The following is a 27,353-nucleotide window of genomic DNA, read 5'->3' on the forward strand; positions in this document are numbered from 1 at the left end:
ATGCAGCTTGTGGCTCAGCGCAGCAAGGCACCGCTGGCAGCGGCGGCGCGAGGCTCGCATCGGGCCCGGGCCGTTAGGGCCGTGCAGCGGGGAGCCGCGGCGAGCGCAGCTGAGGGCGCGACGGCGCGCATAGCGTAGCGGCCGACTGTCGGCTGAGGAATGCCGCGGCCGTGAGCCCGGCCGTCCGCCCGGGCGACCCGGCCGCGCCGGCGCCCCGAGCTCCACGTGACAACCCGCCCGCCCACCGACCCAGCCTCCGTGCCCTGCAACGAGTGCCGGACGAATCTTTCAGATGCACAATCGTTAACTATCAATCTATGGTATGCAGGTGAATACCTAAGATATTCGGCGGAGTCTAACAAAAATAATACAAATATTTTATTATATTATATTTCCTTATTCTACGACTAAGATGTTGAATATTTTCTTTAATGCGAATATATAAAACCAATAAATATATATTTATGGCCTAATTACCTAATACCCAAAATTATACAGGTAAATTGCATGTAACACAATATTTATGTTTTCACCTCCTTTTTAGTTACAGTAAAGTAGGTAAGTACTTCATAAGTTAATACTTAATATCAATCAGCTTTTACACCTTTGCTACATTTCATCATCACCCTTGTACGACTTAATTAAAGTAGCAAAGCAACACGGGTAATGTCACGTTGTTATGTAAAAAACAGTAAATTGTCCTTTATCTCAACAAAAATATGTGTCTCTGGAGCGTTATACGTTACATTTATGTCACTTTTAATATATGTTAGAAAAAGTATCGTAAATATTCAATACAATTTATGGACAAACACTCGAGTAATATAGGTATTTTATTTCCATTAGTACCTACGCCTTTTAGCCAATATAAAGATGATGTTATAACAGTGTGAAATTCTGTTAATATTACTCGAATTGCTGAAAAAAATCTTTATAAAAAATTAATGCAACTTTAAATGTAAAATATTTTGGAAAAAAAATTCCTACTTCTGTGTTAACTAAAATCTGATCAACTCGGTGTTCAGATTGTATAAAATATCCTATTTTGGACTACTTTATATTAAACACGTAATCCAAAGAACATTCTCTGGAGAAAACAACGGATGTGGTATTGACCGGAGAAAGTGAAAATTTCCTCTTCAGATAAAGCCGCATATTGACCAAGTTATGTATAATAATCTATTTTATTAAACTCGTATTAAGAAATTTATACCTTTTATCTTTTCTTTAATGTTGGATAAATACATCATTTTTATGAAATGTGGGTTACGTAATTACTTATATAAAATACGTAAATAAGCAATGAATACTCTGTATTCAGGAACCTTTTTTAAGCAATAGGATATTTTGTCTAATAAATAGCAACCAAAGAAAAAAGTTAATGATACTTTGTATTCATGTCAGATCTTTACAAATAATATATGTATTTACTTTTTCGCCACTGTATGCACGCTAGTCTTTCATAAAGTGAAATATAACACAATTCGATTTTGAACCAACAAATTGATTTTGGTCCATGAACAATAATTTTTTTTTTCTTCATGTAGGTAAGTGACAAATACACTCAAGTACATAAAAAAATATTATTTTTCTTAGATGAACTCAAAACAAAAATACGATCTGCGTGTAAATTTACAAAGAGTACATGTAGAAGAACACTAAACCAAGTAACTTTACTTAATTATATAGATTTTTTAGACGAGCGTTATTTGCGGAATTATTCAACACATCATGAAGTAATTAAAATCGAATCTTATTTTAAAGTTTTAAGGTGGCATAAAAGCATATTAGCAATAGAATATATTTATGATAACTTGCGGAAGAAACTGCAACACTATATTTGGAACAACGCCCAGTACGAGATAGCTACGCCAAAACCTTTTCTTACGACTATGATAACTTTGATAGGATTTGCTAAACCAACCTATCACTATTTGACACAATACCAACTATTCGATATCTACCAATTTATTAAAAAAACACAGAAATGTGATTATATGTATTAAAACTACATTTTTAAATGATTTAGAAAAATTATAAGCGAAGCGTGAGAATTAGTGCTCTACCTACTCTTATTTTACGAAAAACAATTTTGCAACATGACAAATGTCACGTTTTATTGTTATATTGGACTTCTAAACAAATATAAATACACTAGCGGTCCGCCCCGGCTTCGCCCGTGGTACATATGAAAAATAGATGTTGGCCGATTCTCAGACTATGTGTATGTGTATATAGTGTATATAGTGCCGATATGCACAGAAAATTTTATGAGAATCGGTCCACCCGTTTCGGAGGAGTATGCAGACTAACATTGTGACACGAGAATTTTATATATAATATAGATACATAATGAGAAAAATAAGCCGGCCAAGTACGAGTTGGACTTGTGCGCCGAGGGTTCCGAACAAACCTGTTTTTTACATGTTTCTTTGTTTTTTTGGTTCGAAATTTTTATGCATATTTATGCTGCAAAATTTCTTTTGATCGCGTTATTTGATTGGTTTAGAATTAAAAAAAAATCACAGCTTCAAGGGACAGTATTTAATAGAATATAAATTTCAGCGTTACACCTCCACGTGATCACTTGTTGTCTGTTTGTCTATCAAAACACTTTTTCTCCTAAAACCCTAAAAAAGACAATTTTTGAGACACATTATATTTATAATATTATTTAATCTTAAAATATTAAACAGTTTAAAAAAGTTCTGTCTTGGTTGTCCGTTTGTATATCGTCTGTTTGGATCCTGTATGTGATCACTATAACGAGCGAAATAACCTATTGTTTTTTTTTTCATTTGTTTCAGTATTAAGAGGAATTGAATTCGATGGTTTTTACTTTTTACCGAGAAATATATAATATTGTGTGCGTGCTCTTTTAGATTTTTCAAACTTTTAAAGTACTTGTACATATTTATAAAATGCTACCAAATTTTTCAAGTGCATATAATTATATCTATTTTTGACTCGTCATTTGGACACAGACTCACGGTAACCGCTTACCTTGATAGTCAGCTAAAACCAAGCTCTTACCGCGGTTAAAATAGGTAGGTAGGTACATATTTCCTTAATGTCAATATTGTATAACTAGCGGTCCGCCCCGGCTTCGCCCGTGGTACATGTTTACGTTTTCTCTACATAAGAACCATCCTCGTACTTCAAGGAATTTTCAAAAAAGGAATTTTCAAGGAATCAAAAATTATCGAAATCGGTTCAGCCGTTCTCGAGTTATGCGCTTACCAACACATTTTGCGATTCATTTTTATATATAAGAAGACTAGCGGTCCGCCCCGGCTTCGCCCGTGGTACATATTTATGTTTTCTCTACATAAGAACCATCCTGGTACTTCAAGGAATATAATAAAAAAAGAATTATCGAAATCGGTCCACCCGTTCTCGAGTTATGCGCTTACCAGCACATTTTGCGATTCATTTTTATATTAAAGATTAAAACTAAAACGTGTTAAATACGCCTTGTTTGAGCGCTCCATTAAATTAAAATGAATGCTGCATCAAAGGCACCGTTTTATGCGAAAATAATTTTGATTTATATGTACCCATGTCGCTGCTACATATCAGCTATGGGAGCTATGGTATATGATTAAAAATGATATGAAAGAAAAATTATATTATTAAAAACGCTCTCTGCAAATTTATTATACAATATTTGATTGTAATTTTATTTTTGCATTAGAACTACGTTTCTAATGATATTTTAATGATACAAAAAAATGGTCTTTAAATAGTACACAACCCACTCAATATACTTCTCTATCTTCCCAAATTTTTTAAATCCATAAATTGAAGTTAAACAATTGATAACTCAGTAAATCAAGTATGAGGTAGGATGTTGAGACGTAACTACAACAAAAGGTTTATATTAGGCCCTTCGCCCATGGAGCTACTCAAAAAGAACTAGTCACAAACTCAAATTACTAACGAGTTGCCTGAGCGTCACAGCCCATACCAGTTCTATGGAGATTCGCACACGACGCGACTAGTTACTAACTGGTGAGTAACGCGTTAGCAACCAATCACGCGCGACGCGTCGTGCCGGTCTCCACGCTACTGCAGGTTTCCCGAGTTTCTTTGTTTTTTATGATAAAAACTAGCGACCCGCCCCGGCTTTGCACGGGTGCAATGCTGATACTAAATACACTACAGAAAAACTTTTAACGTTGTATATAAAAACAGCGGCCCAGCCGGCCGGTACCGCGACAAACGGTACGTCCCGCAATTTTTAAATCTGTAATATCTTCGAAAATATTCTTTTAAATCATACGGTGTAAAGGGCCATATAGATCTATATTAAATGAACAATGTATTCAAGGTATTTAATTGGTTAAGGATTAATGCTGTATTGGTTAAAATCGCTTCGAAAATTAGCCATTATTTGTCGTAAAAAGTAAATGACAAAAAAAAGTTATTCTGGGTTATCCATAAGAGATAGACATATGCCATCGCGGACTTTTCTGTAGACCTTTTCAATTTGTACAATACTTAGTACATTATTTTGATAAAACTCGTAGGGTTTAGCCTGCGTTTGCAATGTAAGCGGAAAAAATGTAATTATTTACGACATAACATTAGAAACCTCAAAAATAACAGTACTTCTCCACTATTTAATGGATGTTATTATACATATAAACCTTCCTCTTGAATCACTCTATCTATTAAAAAAACCGCATCAAAATCCGTTGCGTAGTTTCAAAGATTTAAGCGTACAAAGGGACATAGGGACATAGGGAAATAGGGACAGAGAATGCGACTTTGTTTTATACTATGTAGTGATGATGAACGAGCAAACATTGATAAGTGACTGAAACCTTATAACTTGAGTAGCGTTGTATGCGAGATACAATTTGTAACTGGTTTGTAATCGTAATTACTGATTAGTTCAGTCATTTTTGAGTAGCTCCATGAGCGAAGGGCCTAATGTTACTGTTTTATTACTGTTGATTTTTCTAAACGTGGGAGTTACCTAAGGCCTAAGGTTTCAGTCACTTCTGTTATTTGCTCGTTAATTTTTATCATAAAAAACAAAGAAACTCGGGAAACCAGTAGCGTGGAGACAGGCACGACGCGTCGCGCGTGATTGGTTGCTAACGCGTTACTTACCTGTTAGTAACTAATCGCGTCGTGTGCGAATCTCCATAGAACATGTATGGGCTGTGACGCTCAGGCAACTCGTTTGTAATTTGAGTTTGTGACTAGTTCTTTTTGAGTAGCTCCATGAGCGAAGGGCCTTAAAATTTCATATACAATTATAACATAACTATGTGTAGACAGCTGTCTACGAATGTATTCTTGATGGAATGATTGGATTTAAAAATTGCAGGAAACAAAATATAGCTTTATCTGTAGATATTAATTCACTCATTACTTTAAGTTTAGCTAAATGAACTATATGTATATAGGACTGTTTTCACAATAATTATAAGTGCTAAGTAGTATGCGTATTCATGAGGTAACGATAATTAAAAGAAACATATGAGAATAGACACGATTTCGGGAAATATTGTAAATTAGGTACTACTTATTTTCACAAAGTTTGTAAGACATTTGGCATTCGCAAAGCAAGCACCCGCTTCAGAACTGTCTCGCTTGTAATTTCTGCAAAGCCGCATATAAATTACAGTGTTTGTATCTCAGAAATGTTGCATATTGCAAAACACATCCTTACTCTCAAGCTACGATAACAATGCTTGTCACGAATTAATATAAAAGATTTTAACAAACAACAATTTTGGCCTCCAGAAATGACTGCCTGCGCCTTTTGTCATTTTTCTGCATGGCATGAAAACCCCAAACATCTTATTTTATTTCGTGCATATTTAGATGAAAAGCTTAGTAAAAAATTGTTTCGAATATTTTCTCTTTCTGCTTTTGATTTTATATTATAAAGCAACACATGACTCTTATAATTAAAAAGATACAAAAGGGTGAAATGTATAAAATGAGAGCATACTTTTGCATATTTGGGTCAGAATCGTACGAAGTAGTGACATCTCACTGTAGGTCACCGTTAAGTGGCAGCACATTAACAGTTTGTCGCATGTCTCACAATGTCATGTCAACAATTAGTTGCGGATGGGATCACGAGCGACGTGTGTCGTATCAGCGATATCCAGATTCCAGAATATTATATAGATAATGCGTAGCTGTGACGACACACCGTCAATGATTGTCATTGATAGCGATTTTTTACAACGCATTCCATCTGTTTGATATAACTAACTATACGCTTGTGAATATATCGAACATATTATTATTTAGATTGCCAATGGAGCAACATTTATATATAAGAAAATATATATGCCAAGTGACGCTAATTAATCAAAACAATTTTTTAACAATGAAAACACATAAGAAACTGCGACTATTTTCATTACAACAAATTTATTCGAAGCGATCGATTATACTGAACGTTACTATTCGTATTCACTATTCTGTGATAATACGCATTTTTTATTTTGTAAGTCATAACGATCATATTTATAATTTTACACCTATTATTAACCAAGGTAACGTTGTTTGAAAATGTAGAGTTTTTAGCAGTATTTTTTGTGAATTATAAAAGATTTACGTTTATTTTAACATTATCATAGGAAAATAGCCATGTTAATTTGAAAATAACAATTCTTCAATGTAAATTAACATAACTAACTTCAGAATTCAGATTTTATAATCAAGAAATAAATGAGTCTTAATTTCATTTAGTCTAATGGAAGGACATTAACAAGATTCAAGCATGTGCTTAAGCAAAAACTCGGTTTCAGCAATAGTATTACGATTAGGTTTCGATTTTGTTTGTTGAATTGGGCTGGAGCAAGGAAGCTGTATGCGTGCGCAGATCCGTGCGAGCCCTGACTGGACGCGGCAGTCGGCATGAGACGTGCGCGGAGTGTGACCGGGCCCTTACGGCGCGCCCACCCCGCGTCCGGGGCCACCTGGAATGTCCAGGTACTTCATCTCTTACCTAACTAATCATAATAATATCACTTAATACCGCTGAAATACCATTCCATGAAAAATAGATACTACATCCCTCTCACGCAATCAGTGGAAGTGCCCTTCTTGTGCAGTAGCCCAGCGAAAGGTGGGTGACAATAGCGACACGCCCGTTCGTAGCATTAAAGCTGCAACTCAAACAAATTTGAACCTGCCGGCTATGCACTCAAAAGCTAAGGATAAAGCCATACCTACAACGGAAAACTCTGGAACGATTCCCTCTCAAATAACACCTGACCTGATGCCTCACTTGGAACAATTACTTGACATCAAACTGAAAAGTATTAAAGAGGAAATAGTGGCGGAAATTAAAAGCACCATCCTTCACCAGATAAAAGATGAAATAAAGGCTGTGTCATCACAAGTAAAAAATATCGAAAATTCCTATCAGATTCTTCAAAATGAACACTGCGACCTAAAGCAAGAAATTATTAAAATGAGGGCTGACATCACTGAAAGGGACAATCAGATTACGGAACTCCATAACTCGCTAAACAAGCAGCAACAGTGGTGTCGTCAATCGAATATTGAAGTCATTGGGTTGCCAGAACTATCGAACGAAAACCCTAAATTGTTAATTACAGAAATTGCTAATCACGCCGGAGTTAAATTGTCTACGGAAGATGTAGAATTTGCCCACAGAGTTCAACCGTTCAAAAGCATTCCCAATCGCCCTAGATCACTTGTCATCAAATTAAAGGACCGTAACTTAAAAGACAGGATTCTATCAGGCTTACGGAAAACTAAGGGTATTACAACGAAGGATATTGGTTTTGCCGGCAAGTCAACCAGGTTCTACGTCTTCGATCACTTGACCCCCAATAACAAAGTCCTTCTAAAAGAAACTAAGGATATTGCTGCAAAAAAGTCTTACAAATTTGTCTGGGTGAGGAACTGCCATATTTTTTTAAGAAAAAACGAGGAATCACCAGCTTTATCTATAGCGTCAAAAAAGGACTTGTCGAAAATTGCTTAGAATTTACTTTTGCTATTTTTTGTCCTAGTGTATTAACCTCTACGTATAATTTAAATATTGATTTTTCTTGTTTTTTGAATATGCATTGTAATCAAACTCACACTTTACTCATTACACTATACATCATAATTACACTTGAGATAGTGCTTTTATGCATAGCGTTGAATAATATATTATGTATATGGGATAGGATTATATTATGTATTGCGATATTTCTGAATTTTATAGTACAATATATCAATGGCTAATGCACCAAATGTATTTTACCAAAATGTTCGTGGTCTGCGTACGAAGATTGAGGACTTTAAATTGAATGTTCTATCTCATGATTATGACGTCATTGTTGCAATCGAAACCTGGCTAACTGACAGTTTCTATAATGGAGAGTTATGTGATGATCGCTATGACATTTTTAGATATGATCGTGACCTGAATCTTTCTGGCAAAAAAACTGGAGGTGGCGTTATGATCTGCTGTAAAAAATCTATGTTCGCTCAAGAAAAGTCTGTGAAGTCTATCGACGATTGTGAATCGCTATGGATTACTATACCCTCAAACATTTTGGGTTCTGAAAATCGTCGATGCCTTCATATTGGTGCCGTTTACATACCTCCTGATAAAAACCAAGCTAGAACTGTCGCGGCTTTCACCTCATTACTCTCCAACTTCTTACTTGATAACCCGAATGATAATGTATTATTACTTGGGGATTTTAACTTTCCGCATGTAAAATGGTCCGAACACGCTTGTACTCAATTGAAAAGGGGTTCAGTAGACTTACAAATGGCTTGTAGCGATTTTTTAGACTTATGTAACCTATCCGGACTGGAACAGTTTAATTTTTTTACCAATATCGCGCACAATACTCTTGATCTAATATTTTGCAATTTTCAAGTCGAGGTCCTTAGAGCTTCACAACCACTCGTACCTGAGGACTCATATCATCCGTGCTTAGAAATCGACACTAAAGATTTAACCTTAAAATGCATGAAGAAAGCCTGCAAGCCGCGGTACAACTTCCATCGGTCTAATTTTACTATGATAAACGTTAATTTGTCTAAAACTGACTGGTCTAAAATTTTGGTTGGTAATAATATAAACGAAATAGTAGATGTATTTTATCAGAGACTTTATGCTCAAATCACCCTTTTTACACCTAAGACCAAGGGAAAAACAGCACTTAAATTCCCTAACTGGTACAGTAAGCCACTTATTCATGTTGTGCGGGATAAATTAAAGGCTCACAAAAAATGGAAACAGCACGGGAACCCTTTAGATTTTGATGAATTTTGTTTGCTTCGTTCTAGGCAAAAAATGTTGCAAAAGAAATGCTACAAACATTATGTAGACCGCATGCAAGAGTATATTAGTAAAGACCCAAAAAGCTTCTGGACGCACATAAAATCACTTAGACAGAATAATAAAGGTTACCCCAATACTATGACCTATATGAATAGCAGCTACAACAACGCGACTGAAGTATGTTCTGCTTTTAGCCAGCATTTCGAAAGCGTTTTTAAAAACCCTGCTAACTCATATGGAAATTACCTCCTTCCATCGTCTTGCTTGAACAATGAATTGATTTCTCAAATTAAAATAGACGCAACTGAAATTAAACATATTTTAAAAAGTCTCAAAACAAATAAAGGCGCTGGTAGTGATGGAATACCCCCAGTGTTCTTAAAAAAATGTGCTGATTCTTTATGCTTTCCTTTGTCTATTATTTTTAATTTGTCTGTCAACCGGTATGGAGAGTTTCCTGCCAAGTGGAAAGAGGCACTTATAGTTCCAATACATAAGAGTGGACCAAGAAACCAGATTGTAAACTACAGGCCTATATCTATCCTGAATTCGTTAGGTAAAATTTTCGAGATCGTTATTCATAAACGCATCTCACCACTTGTCTATAAATTTATACCACCTCAGCAGCATGGCTTTATGAAAAAACGTTCCACTGTCACTAACTTATCCGTTTTAATTAATTATACTTTTGATGAAATGAACAATGGACGGCAAGTAGACGTAATCTACACGGACTTTGAAAAAGCTTTCGATCGTGTCGATCACATTATTCTTCAAAATAAACTTTACGCACTTGGTATAAGAGGTGACCTACACAGATGGATTTGTTCTTACATAATAAACAGAACACAGGCGGTAGTTTTGGGTTCTGCTAGGAGTGACTTTGTGGGCATAGTATCTGGGGTACCCCAAGGATCTATTCTCGGGCCATTGCTGTACAATGCCTACTTATTTGACATATTTACCTGCATACAACACGTGCGCTACTTAATGTACGCTGATGACAAAAAAATTTACTACGGAATTGAATCCGTCGAACACTGCCGCCTAATTCAAAGTGACTTAGATAGACTGGCAGCATATTATATTAAGAATCGTATAAGTGTAAATGTTAATAAATGCCAAAAAATCACTTTTAGTAGGAAAAAATATCCAATAGACTTTGAATATAAAATAAACGATGTTTTGATAAAAGAAGTGAACTGTGTACGTGATCTAGGCGTATCGCTAGATTCAAAATTGATTATGTCGGAACATATTGACATCATTGTAAATAAAGCCTATAAACAACTTGGTTTCATAAAGCGATCATGTAAAGATTTTAACAGCATAAATTGTATAAAATCTCTATATTCGGCCTATATTCGAAGCATACTCGACTACGCGTCGAGTATTTGGTCTCCCAGCTACGCCGTATACATAGATAGAATAGAATCAATACAAAAAAGGTTTCTCAGGTTTTTAAGCTTTAAAAACTTTACTTATTTTGACAGCTATGACGAAGCTTGTGTCCGCTACGAAATAGAACCGCTAGAAATACGACGTAAACGAAGTGATCTAATGTTGCTTCACGCATTATGGAATAACCACATTGACTGCTCAGAATTGCTTGAATCGATGCAATTGAATGTACCCGGTTTTCGTACGCGCCAGACTAACTTATTTTACATCCCTAAAGTTAATACTAATTATGCACGAAACGGTGTGTTAAATCGCATTATGCGTGTATACAACGCAGAGTACACAAGTGCTGACATTTTTCTACTCTCTAAACAACGCTTTGCTAATGAAATATCTAAAATAAATGGTTTTTTAAACAAGCACTAGCACACACGCACACACCTACACGCACGCACACGTACACATACACACACACTCACACACACTCATTATGTTATGTTTTTTATTAATATTATTGTTACTAGTTTATAGTCTATTCTAGAGTGATATATTCGAGAATGATATTATGTTGTAATCCTTATTGGCTATTTGTTCAGTTAATCAGCAAAATAGTGGTCTTGTTAAATGTAAAGCTGTTGGATTACCAAATAAATAAATAAATAAATAAATAAATAAAAAAAAAATATAATATAGTTGGTACTTTCATATTTGTGTTGTTAATTATTCCAAAAAGATTAAATATTATTTAAATATGCTTATATTTGGTTCTGAATCTTGGACAATGAAGATTCAACAGTTGGCTGAGAACTTGTTGCGCACGCAACCTTTTCCTATGAACATATCACAATACAAATAACCATTTGTTTAAAAACAAACAGTACATTTAATTTCTATCCTATACATATTGTTCAACGAGTAAATCTGTCTTTACAATTTCACCAAATATAATTCAATTCTCGTACGAACCCATGTACATAATATGTACCCTGCACTAAAAAGCATCTCGTTTAATTCAATTATATTATATAGAATATTCGTACACAACAATTGCGTGATTTATTTAAATAATACTGGCACGTGCATTCCTTTCTCATATACGAATACATGAAGATGCTTTAAGTGAAGTCAAGGCTGCAGGGTTTTTGTTTCTATAAATACAGGTCTCATGGAAGAATAGTTCTCTTTAGTACTTCTTGTGAGCACTCTAAGAAAATGAAGGCACGCTTGCTGTTCACTTTCATTCATTTTTAATACAACATACAGTAGAAATAAAGGTGTTTTGCTAACGTTTATAAAATATTCTAATTTTGGTTTGAAATTTAAAATGTTTTTATAATTCATACTCGTTTCAGGATTATAAACAATTTATTTCAGTAACAACATATTAAATATTCTAAATGCTCACAGAAAGTAAATTAAAAATATGATAATCAGGGTTGAGCTTAATATATGTATCTCGTTTAAAAGGAAAATTTACATATCAACTTAAAAAGCTTTTGCTACGAGTTTCACGCGCCTACGGTGTTTGAGTGCTACGAGCGCTACGTGTCTGTGTAGTTTAATTGCTTCTCTTTTAAAAGGATCATTGCCACGTTTTTAAAGAATTTTTGATTTTATCCTTTAAAGGTTTCGGTTTTGGCATTTTTAATTTACAGTTACTTCTGTCTAATTTCGGAGCACTTCATGTATTTATCGTTAAATATTCGTTTTAATATTTTCCTTCTCGTATCTGCTGTTAGCTGCTATTTTTCAGCATTCGTTTACAAATATAATATGGGTTTATGGGCTGTCGATGATGAATGTCGCACTAATGCAAATGTGTATCTTAAGTTTCCCCTATACGGTATCTTTTTATAGCTCAGAATAAATTTTAAAATTCAACATCAAAAAATAATTATTTATGAAAACCTTTACAAGTGTTTATGAATTTTTTAAGGTGCTTAACGAAACGGCAAAAAGCCGTTTCGAATCAGATTCATAAGACGGTATTATGATTCACCAAAAGTGACCATTAATTAGCCAGTAGCCCCATTGTTATGTGTAGGTAATATTCCATAAAACTCTTGTTCCCGAATATTTATTTCCTGTTTTCTTTTTCTCGTTGTTGCTCATGTTTACATAACAACCTTAAAGCTAATATTAGCCTAATAATTATTGAGTTAATTATTACTAAATATTCCAGGTGGTGAAGGGGAAAATGAGTTCACAATGTTTATGGCATGCATGTCGTGCGCTGTCTGCTGGCTTGCTACTGATGCTGTTGGGAGGAGCTATGGCAGTCATAGGTATTCAATATTTAAATATTAACGCATTGTGTGCTCAATGCAAACAAAACGCGAATATAGAACAAGAATATAATAATTATTCTATTTCAACGGTTTAAATTGTATCCCTTTACAACACGAAATAAAGTATATTTTTGTATGGTTCGGAATATTACATGTTTAATAAAAATATGTTTTTATTTTACGATTTCTATTCTCATATATTCTTGTTTTTTTTTTATTTTAGCATGTTTTATAATTAGACCTTTGCCATTTCCGTAGAAATGAGCGCATGGACATGCACAAGCACTTCCGGTAGCGTTTCGAAACAGACATTTCCGGATCAGAACATCCGACGCCAGCAAATGCAAAGTTTATTACTTATCATATAGGTACACATTTATGTAGCATGGTTTAAATATTTATTACTCGCTAATCTTCAAGGAATCTGTTTTTAAAAAAGTTTAGTAATAAATATTACAAAAGCTCAAATTAAAGCTTAGGCTAATGACTTACACAAAAAGCAATTCATCGTTTTAATTATGGAACTAAATAATGACTGATTATGAATGTATGTTTTCATTAACTGTTACCATCTGCATCGTAATGAAGTATTTAAATTGTAAAAAAATATTAATTATATGTATTATCGTACCTAAAACCACTTACATTAAATTCAGATAATTAAACATAGCGAATTTGAAAATAATTTTCCCTGTTTGAAATTTGAATACTCTGATAGGTACATATTGAATAATACACTGTTAACCACTTCAGTAGCGCATGTAATTTAGTAATGGATAATGAGGTGGTCACAATTGAGTGTAATTATAAATGAGTATCGGGGAATGAAATGTAAGGTTGTTATTTAACGAACCAACAAAACCGCATTCACACAACTTGCTACAGCCGCAATATATGAATCATACGTTGATTACTTACCCACCATCAACCGAAATTAATTAAATTGATAAATCACATTAATTAATCTGATTTAAATTTATGTGATTTAATATAACAATTATTTCTCATGGTGTACAATAACATACATGGTGTACATACAAGTATCTATTTAGCAAAATCAAGACAATTTACTTATGCACTTATATTAATTAAATTTTAAAAATAGCTGATTGTAAATATTGCTTCACTTATATGGAAAGTTACGCTGTAAGCGAATAATAAGAGGTGTTGTCTATTGAATTATATTAATAAGCCGTTTTTGAAAGCCTATGAATTAAAAAATTGACGCGGTAAAACAGTAGTAACTCTTATGAAAACCCGATATGCATCTGCAAGTCAATTTATTAAATTTAACTTTGAGCTACTTGGCTGAATATCATTCAGGCAGTTAATAAAATTATGAAACGGCTGATCGAGCTAGTCGGCTGCGTCATTTAAATTTACAAAAAAGCTACCGAACATTATAAAAAGTAATTCGTTAGTAATTAGTTTTGAATTTTATTTAGTAGGTAGGTATATATCTTACAAGACTAACAAATAACTATTTTACAGGTTACTACGCAGATACATTATCAGTAGCTCAGGAAGTGCGCGGAAACGCGACTGTCTCTGTGAAAGACGAGGCGCGAGGCTTCCATCTCAATAACCTATCATACGCGGGACCTATTGTTATGGGATTTGGAGGTGTGACATTTGTTGTCATTTTATGAATACTACAAAGCTTGATGAAGTGATGATTATGTGAATATGTATAACCAAATCTACATTTATAAGATTTATATTTATACTATGCGATTCAATTAAGATTAGAAAGTCACCTTTATGCGTCAATTTAGTGTCAATACGTCATTTTAAAAGTACGATTTCCTTATAAATCATTTTTTCATGCCAATTACTGTTTATTTTGACTAACTATTACTCATTCATCAAATTACGATTAATGTTTTATTTCTTAGTTAAGATTTTTATTGATCGTTAGAATGATATCCTATGACGTCATAAAATAGCGCTGAATCAAACATATTCTTAATTACGATCACATAGTACTGCAATTTTATCAAGGGTTGTGACCAGTGGCCCATTTGCCCCTAGCTTGCTCTAATATAAAAAGCTCTAATATAAAAAGCACACCTAATTCAGTACAAAAATTAACATTTCAGGTTTCATCGTAGTCGCCGCGTGCGTGATGACATTTGAGGCTCGAGACAGTGCAGCCAAAGTCACTCCCGCCCGGCCGCAAGCGATACCGCGGCCGTTACCGCGAAGGGGCCCCTGCGCCACCCCAGCTCGGCTTGACCAACTCGGCGTCTATAGATTACCCCACGTGCTTCCTCTACCACATGCACTGCCTCTCCCACAAACTCATAGAATACGACAACCTCACACACGAAAAAGGTTAACAATATTATGTTTTAGTAGCTAGAAACACTTATAAATGAGTAGAGTTAGAATTTAGATCACATTTCACAACATTTCGTACTTACATCAGAACGCAATTCCTTTATTAGTAGAAAAGTAGTAAAGAATATCAATCAAGATCGACTTTTACTAATCTGGTTACCAGATGAAAATTACATTTCACCAAGTTTCATATATAAATATGTATATGAAAATATAATACAACGCAACGCTTGCACTAAATCAAGAAAAAACCGATCACTTTAATCAGATTGCTATCACAGGTGTGAATACATTTTACAAATGAAATAAATTCGTAATATAATTAATAATCAATATAAAAAATTAAGAAAAATTTAATATTTATTTTACGATCACGAATTATAATCAGTAACAATGGTGATTTACTATTTTCTAACATTTCAGTCATCATAACACAAATTTAGATAATGCATGTGTGTTTCAAGTCCATATACACTGCACAGTGAGTAATGGAAAGTTATCCCGTTTGAATTGATTCAGGCTTATTCATAATCCTTGCATACAAAAACATACTGCTACTTTTTATAAGCAAAAAAAATATCTCGTTAATTATTCAATATCCACCCCATTATTCAGTTGTGAATAGGATAGTAAGTGTATGTACAGAGGTGGTGAACGAGCTAAAGAAAAAGCACGCTTCGGGTCAGCGCCCGATTTACGTAGCGTTAGCGGTCGCGCTACGTTGCCGGTTACTGCGCTACGACGACCGCTACGGCGCTACGCGCTTTCTGTAGATGAGCCTCCGCAATCAGCTGTCAGGTATCATTATACTAATTATTATGTATGTATTACCAAATGAATTTATGGCTTGATTCGATTGAAGACATTCATTTCAAATGCTTATATATGATGTATGCGCTTAAATAAGAATAAGACAAATAAGCCTACGGGCCATAATGAGGTATGTTGACTTTCCTAACATTTATTTTATTTGTTTATGTGCAAAGGATCCAGATTGATTTCTAATGTAATTTTTGTGTGTATTCATTCATATCTTCCCAACTGCCCATAATGTTTGTTGATATATTTTTAATATTTATTACAAAACTAACGTTAGGGTATTGAACTGACCATGTATGGATTTACTTCACACCAAGTTGCATAATTCATAGTAATGAACGAAAATTGCCATTCAACCAATAAAAGTAAGAAATTGTATGTCTATTGCTGACCATTTATTTATATTAAATATTAATCACCAATTAATTATTAAAAATGCCATTACTAGTCAGTTCGTATACCGTGGAAATTACTGTTCTAACCAAAATAAAAGACTCATTACATTTACTCTATAAATATAAATACTATTTTATTGAATTTCTAGTGCTAGCGCAGCAGAATCGGAGTGTGGTTCGCAATCGTCTTTAGCACTTGACTTGCATGGTAGCGGCGCATGCGCGGGGGTGACATTGCGCGTGCGTGACAACACACGGCGACGACCTCTCGCGCGGCAACAACGACTTGTTGATGACATATCACAACGTTAGTTTACATTAAATTCAAATTCAAATCATTTATTGCATACCAAAACCTTAATTTTACATACATATTAACAACCTTATACAGGTTACCATTTTATTTTTCAAAAATCATATTATTTCAGCTGTTTCTGGAGAACGAATGAATACAATAAATGGGATTGAGGTATCTCCACCAAGGTAACAGTTTAACTATGATTTAACGTATATCATACATAAGTGATTTCTTATAAATTTATAAGAAATCTTCTTCTTCTCTTAATTAATGGCTCCACCTTACAAGAAATCACTTATACGTGAAATCACTTATATGTGATTTCTTATAATATATTGTAGATATTGATCAGTTAATTATTTCTGAAGCTCCGTTGCCGCTTCACCATCCAAACATAATATGAGATATGGGTATTTAGGCGTACAACTTTCAAAGAATTTTGCTTATTGTAAGATCATTTCATTTTTCAAATTAATATGTAATGGGTCAATTTCAGAGTGAACACTGAGGAAAGAACAGACACCGTTGAAATGGTACATCTCTCTGTAGAAAGAGAGATCCGAGCGTGTAGCGCACCGCCTCTGTCTTCCCCGCCACAATCACCTATGTCCACTTTACAGACTGAAACACGTATATGTATTGAACCTGAAGAAAATAAAACAAACGAATGTATTTTACCGTTAGATAATAGTAGTGAAACTAATGATATAATAGAAGATACCAATAATTAAAATAGAACTCATGATCTTGTAAAAGAATTACCTATCTACGTACGAAGACGATGCGAGTTTTGCTCAATTTTAAACTAAAAGAGAAAAAGATACATAAAACAGTTAATTAATAATCCATAAAGTCTTTCTGCGTTTTAATTTAAGGTTGGTAAACCAAATTCAATCAATAAAAAATTGAGCCTCTTAATTTTATTATGTTTACGGCCTAAATTCGAATATGTAAATTTCCAAAATTTATATTTCATGAAAATATTATGTACCTACCTAACTACATTGTATTTAATCTATTATGTTTCATAAGTTGTCATTATGTTATCAATAATTGTAGTCAGTTATTTTTTGAACTCTAAACGCACATTGAATTTTAAAAACTTTATTATATCTAAGATTAAATATCTTCGAATTTGTAAGTCAATAATTCTTTTTTAAGTCTAAAAATATAGCAGCACGACTAGAAAACGTTATAATTGTTCATAAAAATACATCAGTCGTTTCATAAAAGAAACTTTCTAATATCGTGTTTTTTTTAGATTCATTTTAAACAAAGTATTCCATTAAAATTGCATCCTATTTGAACCCCTCTTAAAGATGAAAGACTGAAAAAAGCGAATTTTAATAAAAGTAATCCACGTTCTAATAATTAAAATAATAATAAAATTGGACTATGAAATTGAGGAGTAATGAATTATAAGTATTTGTATAAAAAGCTCGTTTCGAACCCTGTTTATGTAGTAATGTTTAAATTTATATTAAATAACCTTTCAACGTAAGTATTGTACGTTTATAATAAAAATATGAAATAGCCATGACAGCCTAGTAGATCAGTCAGAATCGACATTGAAAATCGAGAATTTAACAATAATTCCAAAAGTTTTCAAACTTCGGTCAAGTAAATGGTACATTGGGACGACAATAAATCTCATTTTGCAACCTTGTCCGCAGTCCGGAACATTGTTAAAATTGCAATTAAATTATTTTTTTGCTGTATGGTCGTGAAAAAAATTCCAAAAGTTCTGCAAACTTGGGGAAGTTTTCGATATAATATTTCATATCACGTATTAAGTTTGCAATCAATCTAAGTGTACGGAACATTGTTAAAATTGCAATTAAATTATTTTTTGCTGTATGGTCGTGAAAAAAATTCCAAAAGTTCTGCAAACTTAGCATAGATATCGGAAATATATACCGAACGGTTGTATAAATTTGCAACCTTTTTCGTTGACCGAAACATGTTTATTTATAATTATTTTTAATTCGTGGTCATTTTTTCGAGTAAGGTGGTCTCGGAATAATTACAAAAGTTTTGGAACTTGGTTGCAAACTTCGAAAACATCTATTCTGGTGCATTTACAAATTTGCAACCTCATTCAGTTTAATAAAAAAAAAACATTAATATTCAATATTAAAAGATGTTCCATACACTGAGATTGGTTGCAAATTTAATACGTGATATGAAATATTATATCGAAAACTTCCCCAAGTTTGCAGAACTTTTGGAATTTTTTTCAGGACCATACAGCAAAAAATAATTTAATTGCAGTTCCGGACTGCGGACAAGGTTGCAAAATGGGATTTATTGTCGTCCCAAATCCCAATGTACCATTCACTTGACCGAAGTTTGATAACTTTTGGAATTATTGTGAATTGAATGTCTAGACTGACTGGAGTATAGTGTATATGTAACATTATATATTTATTTACGTATCACGCCCTCATTATATATATACAGGGTGTACCAAAAAGTAGTGATGAACGGAAGCTGAGAGGTAGAGGACCTAGAGGGCTATCCGAATCACCCCCATGTATGTTATGCGATTTTTCGTATTTTCGGAGTTATGACGATTTTTTCAATTTTTCACCGATCGCCGAGTACGATGATATTTTCACTCATGCTGACGTCAATGATTGCGGAAGATGCTTGATTTTTTTTGTGTGCTAAGCTGAAAGATAGGCCAATTCAGTATGGTAACATTTACTATCGTTAGATCTTTGAATGGAATAAAAAAAAGAATTAAATGGCAAGAAAGATAAAATTACCCAGTATGTTCACCACTTCAAGGGCCCGTAAAAAAATAAAATCACATAAAAAAAGTTTTCCGTTTGACTTTTAAAAACTTGCTCTATCTATCAGATAGCTACCCTGAAAATTTCATTTTATTATTCAGAAGGCTTCAATCGAAAAATTTAAATCTAAATGTGGTAAGTGCAAAAATTGAATTAACATGATGATCATTAAAACCAATAAATAGGTGTTTAATTACCAGAAATTTTTAAAATAACCCCGCTGTTGCTCAATGCAAGTGCGACATCACCGTAAAAAGTTGTCTTTTAAATGTCTGAATGCCCTTTTATCATTTTTAATGGTTTCTTCTGTTACTATGAATTTCCGGGTTATTTCGTCTAAATTGTGGCATTCTCTCAAGTAGCCGAAGTCTTTTTAATATTCCCATTGAAACAAATCAATGGGGTTTAGGTCGAGGGACCGTGGAGGCCAGGCTTTAAGGCAGGCTTCACCGGCGCATGCGCAGGCTGCAACGACCAATCCATCTTTCAGGGTATCTTGGCCCTTTAGCCTGGCCTGCACGGTCCCCGGACATAAACCCTATTGATTATTTTCCGTGGGGATACTACAAAGACGAGAGACTGCCACAATTTGGACGAAATAACCCGGAAATTCATAGTAGCAGAAGAAACCATTAAAAATGATAAAAGGGCATTCAGACATTTAAAAGACTACTTTTTACGGTGATGTCGCACTTGCATTGAGCAACAGCGGGGTTATTTTAAAAATTTCTGGTAATTAAACACCTATTTATTGGTTTTAATGATCATCATGTTAATTCAATTTTTGCACTTACCACATTTAGATTCAAATTTTTCGATTGAAGCCTTCTGAATAATAAAATGAAATTTTCAGGGTAGCTATCTGATAGATAGAGCAAGTTTTTAAAAGTCAAACGGAAAACTTTTTTTATGTGATTTTATTTTTTTACGGGCCCTTGAAGTGGTGAACATACTGGGTAATTTTATCTTTCTTGCCATTTCATTCTTTTTTTTATTCCATTCAAAGATCTAACGATAGTAAATGTTACCATACTGAATTGGCCTATCTTTCAGCTTAGCACACAAAAAAAATCAAGCATCTTCCGCAATCATTGACGTCAGCATGAGTGAAAATATCATCGTACTCGGCGATAGGTGAAAATTTGAAAAAATCGTCATAACTCCGAAAATACGAAAAATCGCATGACATACATGGGGGTGATTCGGATAGCCCTCTAGGTCCTCTACCTCTCAGCTTCCGTTCATCACTACTTTTTGGTACACCCTGTATATATATATATATATATATATATATATATATACTGAACATATGAAATCGAATTATATGTATCCTACGTACGTGATTCATTACTTACTATTAAATATAAATTATGTATTACTGTATAACTGTATAAAATAAATGTATATCTTACCATTTATGTACATCTAAGTGTGTCAAACTTGTCCATTTTACAAAATTCTAATTTTATAATTTATTTATACGTATCACTAAGTCACGGTATTTCGTATAGTATAAAAGAGTTCAACGTGTAAGATTATTTTTGTAACATGTATTTTAATTGATTGTTTGTAAATATTTACGAATAACTAATTATTATTGAAAAGCCTCGCATGTTATATTGCTTATTGTGAAATAGAAATCACCTATAGAACAACAAATACTGAATATTTTTTATAACTATCCATTTCCACGCTACAGCTTCTACTTAATTCTGACGCTTGATTTTATACAAGGCTCTCATTACTGTATTATTATATCCAATTAAATTTGTGTCACATTTGTGAATGTTGAGTACACATTTGATTCTAATTTGTTACGAATATTTTCACCTGTAGCTTTATTTTGTATTCCATTAGTAGTATTCATTAGCCGTTTATACATTCTTAGACATATAAATATTACAATTAATTTCATATGAAACAGCCAATCACAAATCAGTACAGACACTTTAGTAGACATTTGCATCAGTCTTAATATGCTCTTACTATTGCTAAATAGGTACCTGCTTAATACAATGAACGTTTCAACTTGTAAATTAAGCACAGATCTTAATAAAAGGAACGGTATGCTTATAAGTCATATTATATACAAATTATTTGTAAAAATGCTTCAGTTCGATTACATATTATGCAATTAACATTTTTTACAACTTAACTTAATAACAAAGCTTCAACTATTTACGCATATGAACACAATTATTTAAATTTATTATTACGGCATACTACTACTACTTACTTATATCTATGCCTACGTAAAAATGTTACAAATGTCGTATTATTTTTGCTGGTCCGATAAAAATAAAATATTACAGTTGTCCGACATTTGATGGAAAATAAATTTTTGAAGTGTGACAATGTATAAAAACTAATATGTTTAAAACGATGAAACACTGTCAAGAAAAAGTTATAAATACATTTATGTAATAAATATAACGTTATTAAAATTTAAAATGTATTAGAAATTAGAATCATAAGAAACCTTGTCTTGTCTTTTATAAACGCCTTGGGAATATAATATACAATTTTTAGTGTCAAAAAGAATTGGTTTTTACGATATTTATGAATTATTTGTGAAAATTAATTTTTGTGATTAAGGAATTGATGTCAGATGGAACGGCATCGTCTTTGACTGAACTGAAATGACAATTCGTAAAAACTTTTTACAGTGGACATTTTGTATTTGGATTTTATGGATTTTCTTATACCTAGTGACCTAAATATAAATGTGTAGATACTTGATCCAAATGGTTGTTGTGATGTCTATTAAATTTGTTGATGATATTAATGCATTTTACTTTAGTTTTATATATGCGTCTTCACTAATTTATTTTACATAATACATATTTCACTATACGCCTCTTGGTTAAGGCGTTACCCGGCAATTTCGACTATGTTCAACCTCTATAAAGTCTGGTACAACATAAAGCACAATACCGAAAAAAATATATAAAATAGGATGGTCTTTGATCTTTAATTGCTCGCGAGGACTTTTTTCCAAAGTTAATAGATTTCTAGAAAAAAAATGTGCCGTGGTCATCGATTTTTCCGCAAATACTCTATAAACTTCGTAACCTGCTGACTTAGAGCTCTGAAAATTTTATGTTTAATAAATTATCAGTTACACAACAGTCCCTGACGAGGATTTTTTGTTTCACTGATTGGTATCTTTTTAAATACAAAATGCGAGGAAAAAAGAAGGTGCAGCGGGAGAGGTTTGAGATCCGTCAAGTATGGTCAAGGTTATTAGTGCATGTATAAGCCTTAACTCTACCTCTAGTGGCGCGACTGCGGCGTTGTGACAGATTCAGGCTACTCGCGGTCATCTGAGTACCGTCAGTTGTATGGTTTACTTTATTTAATTCAATTTAAAACGATCAGTTAAAAATACTCTCAAAACTTATAATTGGGTGGTAGGAGGTAGGTCCTTTGTGTTGAGGGGTGTAAAAAATCTCAATCTAGCAATTCAATCTTTATACCCATTATTCCAATATAGGTAAATATTGCAGTTTAATCAATCTTATTTCAATGAACATTACTTATTTCTTCATTATTTGTTTCATTGGTAAGGAAATACATCCTTATTTTCCATTTCTGTTTAGTATGAATGATCCTAAAGTTTCAAAAGTTTTTATTTTTTTAAATTGTATAGATATTAAATAGTTGAATAACTATTGATTTCACAACATGCGGTGGATTATATGCTTCCGTCTGGGGCAATACTAAGGATGATTCGTTCTTCCCTAGCTGCATCATGGATTTCGACGACCTTCTGAACACAACGACTTTGGAATAGTTTTAGCCCTATAATTTTAAATAAAAAAGCATCGCATTAATACTAATATTATGATAATCCTATAAATACATAGCAAAAATTACATTTTTTTTTACAAAAGATGTCACTCATATTTCATGTTTTCTTATTTTTTTTCATAGGTCTAACGCGGTGTAAAAATAGATATTATGGTCAAATTAAGTAATATAAAACATAGACCTGTTTAATAAGAATTCTGAAATAGAACGTACCTATTAATTATAAGTATAATGAATGTTCAGTACTTTATACACGTTTAATTTATAATACAATGATTAAACTAGCTGTCCAGTGTCCTGGCAAACGTTGTTCTTATCACTTATTGGTATGAAAAAAACACAAAATTTCATGTGAGAATTTCATTTCATATCATGTTAGGAGTATGTATGTATAGATATTTTTCATCAACATTTTACCTAGGTACGTGTCTCGATCAATCTTTTTATTCTAACTGGAGCTTCGCTCGCTTAGGGTAATACAAAAATACTAATATTTTAAATGCGGAAGCTTCAAGTGAGGATGTTTGTTACTCTCGGCATAGCTAGTCTAGTTATACAGGGTGTAACCGTTAAGTGTGCACAGGCTGTAACTATTACAGATATCAAAAAGTTTTAAACTGATATCGAAAGCAATTTAGTTACCTAATGAGGAAAATGGCAATAAAAACTTTATAAAAATATAACGAGAAATATCGAAAAATGTAACATTAAACACTCCCCGGTAAAGGTACTTAGAACCATTCTCTAAACCTACTCTATCTATGTATTTAAAAAAATGTATAGAATTCCGTTGCGTGGATGGTTCTAAAGATCTAAACATACAGAGAAACAGGCAGACAAAGGAAAACTACTTTTGTTTTATACTATGTAGTCTTAGTGATAATTATGGTGAAGATGAAAACATAAATATTCTTAGTAACACTTAATTTTATCACCTCATACAATCTCACCATCTCGTAAAAAACAATAAACAAAAAAAATGAACTAGTTGGTATCTGGATTTCTTTAAACAGTCTGTTTATCCTTCCATTACACAAAAGTCCCCAAATAATTTATTTTTAAATCATATATTATACTGGCTTTTGAATAGCATATTATAAACGTAACATTTTAACTCCTAAACCAGAAATAAGAACACTATTAAGCCACAGATTATACATTTTATGGTTTCTCATAATTATGACGCCGATAATCACCTTTATTCACCTACTGCACATCAGCACAAATCTATGCCCGTGACAGCCGTAAAAATCACCGCTAATCCTATCACATGTACCTTAATGGATAATCCGTGAAATCCCATTATCAATTATTGTTGATATAAAACAAGGGTGCGATTCGGAACAGCCAGCAGTCAGTCAATGGGGTTGGCGTTCTCGCAACTATCGAGGACTGCTCAAAAATGATCCCTACACAAGACATGGACAATAGGACCGAATATTACAACATCTATGGGGCATACTTTGCCCCCTTAAGGTAACGGATAAGACTAAATTATTTCATTTCAAATTTCTGAATTGACTATGTTAAAATACATACTTATAAATATGAAGTATTTTTAATACAATCATTATCCTTTCATTATAACAGTTTTATTGGATTTAAATTAAATTTCATTTTAATTTACAGGTCAGGGGGCGAACGGATGTTGGGCGAAGGACTGACTGGTGAGGATTTGGCTATGATACCAGAGCACTGGTTCAAGTACCCAGAGCCACCAGCTAGTGCACACACAGCTCTATGTCTTCTTTACTGCTTCTTCACAGCGGCAGCTCTTATTGGAAATGGCATGGTTATTTTTATATTCGCCTCGTGAGTAATGCTTTATTTTTTTGAACAATTTTAAACAACAAATTAAAATGTACTAGGTATATTAATATGGATCTTGTTACAGGACAAAATCTCTACGAACAGCTAGTAATCTTTTGATTTTAAATCTAGCAATATTCGACTTCATTATGATGCTCAAAGCACCCATATTCATATATAACAGCGCTATGCGAGGATTTGCAGCAGGTGCCCTGTGGTGCAAAATATTTGCAGTTATGGGATCCTATAGTGGCATAGGTGCAGCAATGACCAACGCTTGCATCGCATATGACAGGTAATATTTGGTATGCAAAAATTTATGACGCACTAACATTCCGTTCGCGCTTTGGCCCGCGTCGTCAAATAAATACCCGCATAGTTCCCGTTCCCGTGCGATTTCCGAGATATAACCTATCCTATGTACCTACTTTTTTAAATCTCCCAATTCGGTTCAGTAGTTGAGAAGTGAAGAAGAGGCAGACAGACTCTCCCTTTCGCATTTATAAGTTAAGATTAGCGCTTAGAACAATATCAGTAAATATTTTTAGTAATAACGAGGAGAAGATTATTCGAAAATCTTATTATTTTGAGAACATTAGTTATGTATTTTCAATAATTATTTTTACTATCTCTCTTACAGGCATTCAACAATCACAAGACCTCTTGATGGACGGCTGTCCAGAGGAAAAGTTTTATTAATGATAATTTGTATATGGATATACACGACACCATGGTCATTGATGCCATTGTTTAGAGTTTGGGGTAGATTTGTTCCTGGTAAGATTTTTATGAACTAAACGACCATCACAAGTCATAACTATTGTTGGAGTTAACTATTCGTGATATTGGTAGTTACTAAGAAAAATCGATTTAATTTTTAAAATATTATCAATTTCTAGAGGGCTACCTAACATCGTGCACGTTCGACTACCTTACCAACTCCTTCGACAACAAGTTATTCGTTGGCTGTATATTCACTTGTAGTTATGTTTTCCCGATGTTGTGTATTATCTACTTCTACAGCGGTATCGTGAAACAAGTATTCGCTCACGAAGCAGCTTTAAGGTACATATTTTATTTTATTCCTTATACAAGTTAAAATTAATACCTTATTTTTTATCTACCTAGTTTTGAAATTTAAATAACAGATAAATATACATATCTTATAATAGATGCAAGTCACCAAAGAATAATATAACAGATTCTTTCTTCATTCTTCGTTGTTCATTAAAATAATATTGTCACTTTAAAATCTCATTTTCTCCATTTAACACAGGGAACAAGCTAAGAAAATGAATGTAGAGTCATTGCGCTCTAACCAGAACGCAGGTGCAGAATCCGCTGAGATACGAATCGCAAAAGCTGCATTGACTGTCTGTTTCCTATTTGTCGCTTCCTGGACTCCGTATGGCGTAATGTCGCTCATTGGAGCATTCGGCGACCAGGAATTATTGACTCCAGGGGTAATCAATCGTTTAAAATCATATTTTTAACATTAAAGACTACTTTTATCCCTGTAGAGTATCGTAATATACTTTACTAATATTTTTTAAATTTATTATCATATTTCCATTTGTTTTGTAGGTCACGATGATTCCAGCAATAACATGTAAAGCCGTTGCATGTATAGACCCCTGGGTTTATGCTATTAGTCATCCAAAGTACAGGTAGATATTATTATATTTTACTATACATATGTATTTACATTTCATCATTATTAAATATCAATAAAATTATATCAATTAAAACTTTTTAGGCAAGAATTACAACGGAGAATGCCATGGCTACAAATTAGCGAACCAGATGACAATGCATCGAACACTTCAAACACTACAACCAACAGTGCCGCCCCTGCATGAAAAAAAATTACTATGCCATAAACTTTATTATATTTTAGCTAAATATATATAGTATAAGTACCTATATACTATTTAATCATGGACTCAAAAGGAGTAAAAATAACCAAAAAAAAATACTAACGACGACTTGGCTACACTAACGGACTCTGAATTTTCTAAAATATTACAATATATAATTATTTAATGAAGCAGCAAAATAAATGTGACGAACATGATTTGGTTGTTTTATTTAAATTTCCAAGATCCAGTA

The 27,353-nt window shown here is 33.3% G+C and overlaps 2 protein-coding genes across 2 annotated transcripts; both read left to right on the forward strand.

The window, feature by feature from the left end:
* Positions 1 to 12,877: 12,877 nt before the first annotated feature.
* On the forward strand, positions 12,878 to 17,727 carry LOC149903980 (uncharacterized). The gene is made up of 7 exons (XM_090108262.1): positions 12,878 to 12,975; positions 14,470 to 14,601; positions 15,078 to 15,312; positions 15,964 to 16,116; positions 16,682 to 16,839; positions 16,961 to 17,015; positions 17,327 to 17,727. Exons 1-7 carry the CDS (start codon positions 12,888 to 12,890, stop codon positions 17,559 to 17,561), a joined length of 1,056 nt encoding a protein of 351 aa, XP_089964388.1. The 5' UTR covers positions 12,878 to 12,887; the 3' UTR covers positions 17,562 to 17,727.
* Positions 17,728 to 24,798: 7,071 nt separating this feature from the next.
* Positions 24,799 to 27,304, forward strand: LOC149903981 (opsin-2-like). Its single transcript, XM_090107890.1, has 8 exons — positions 24,799 to 24,911; positions 25,065 to 25,247; positions 25,330 to 25,539; positions 25,885 to 26,021; positions 26,144 to 26,309; positions 26,521 to 26,707; positions 26,829 to 26,911; positions 27,001 to 27,304. Exons 1-8 carry the CDS (start codon positions 24,838 to 24,840, stop codon positions 27,101 to 27,103), a joined length of 1,143 nt encoding a protein of 380 aa, XP_089964016.1. The 5' UTR covers positions 24,799 to 24,837; the 3' UTR covers positions 27,104 to 27,304.
* Positions 27,305 to 27,353: the final 49 nt, after the last annotated feature.

This window comes from Colias eurytheme, chromosome 12, assembly GCF_061535395.1.
Source record: "Colias eurytheme isolate Ceu_HAF_F1 chromosome 12, ilColEury1 Martin Lab GWU primary, whole genome shotgun sequence".
Classification (NCBI taxonomy): Eukaryota; Metazoa; Arthropoda; class Insecta; order Lepidoptera; family Pieridae; genus Colias; species Colias eurytheme.

Bases quoted from the DNA above. Each gene is read 5' to 3' on its own strand.
- LOC149903980 (XM_090108262.1), top strand. From the start codon at position 12,888: ATGAGTTCACAATGTTTATGGCATGCATGTCGTGCGCTGTCTGCTGGC. The intron at 14,602-15,077 runs GTGTGACATTTG...TTAACATTTCAG, and splicing joins TATTGTTATGGGATTTGGAG to GTTTCATCGTAGTCGCCGCG. The intron at 17,016-17,326 runs GTAACAGTTTAA...GGTCAATTTCAG, and splicing joins ATTGAGGTATCTCCACCAAG to AGTGAACACTGAGGAAAGAA.
- LOC149903981 (XM_090107890.1), top strand. From the start codon at position 24,838: ATGATCCCTACACAAGACATGGACAATAGGACCGAATATTACAACATC. The intron at 24,912-25,064 runs GTAACGGATAAG...TTTAATTTACAG, and splicing joins GCATACTTTGCCCCCTTAAG to GTCAGGGGGCGAACGGATGT. The intron at 26,708-26,828 runs GTAATCAATCGT...TTTGTTTTGTAG, and splicing joins AGGAATTATTGACTCCAGGG to GTCACGATGATTCCAGCAAT.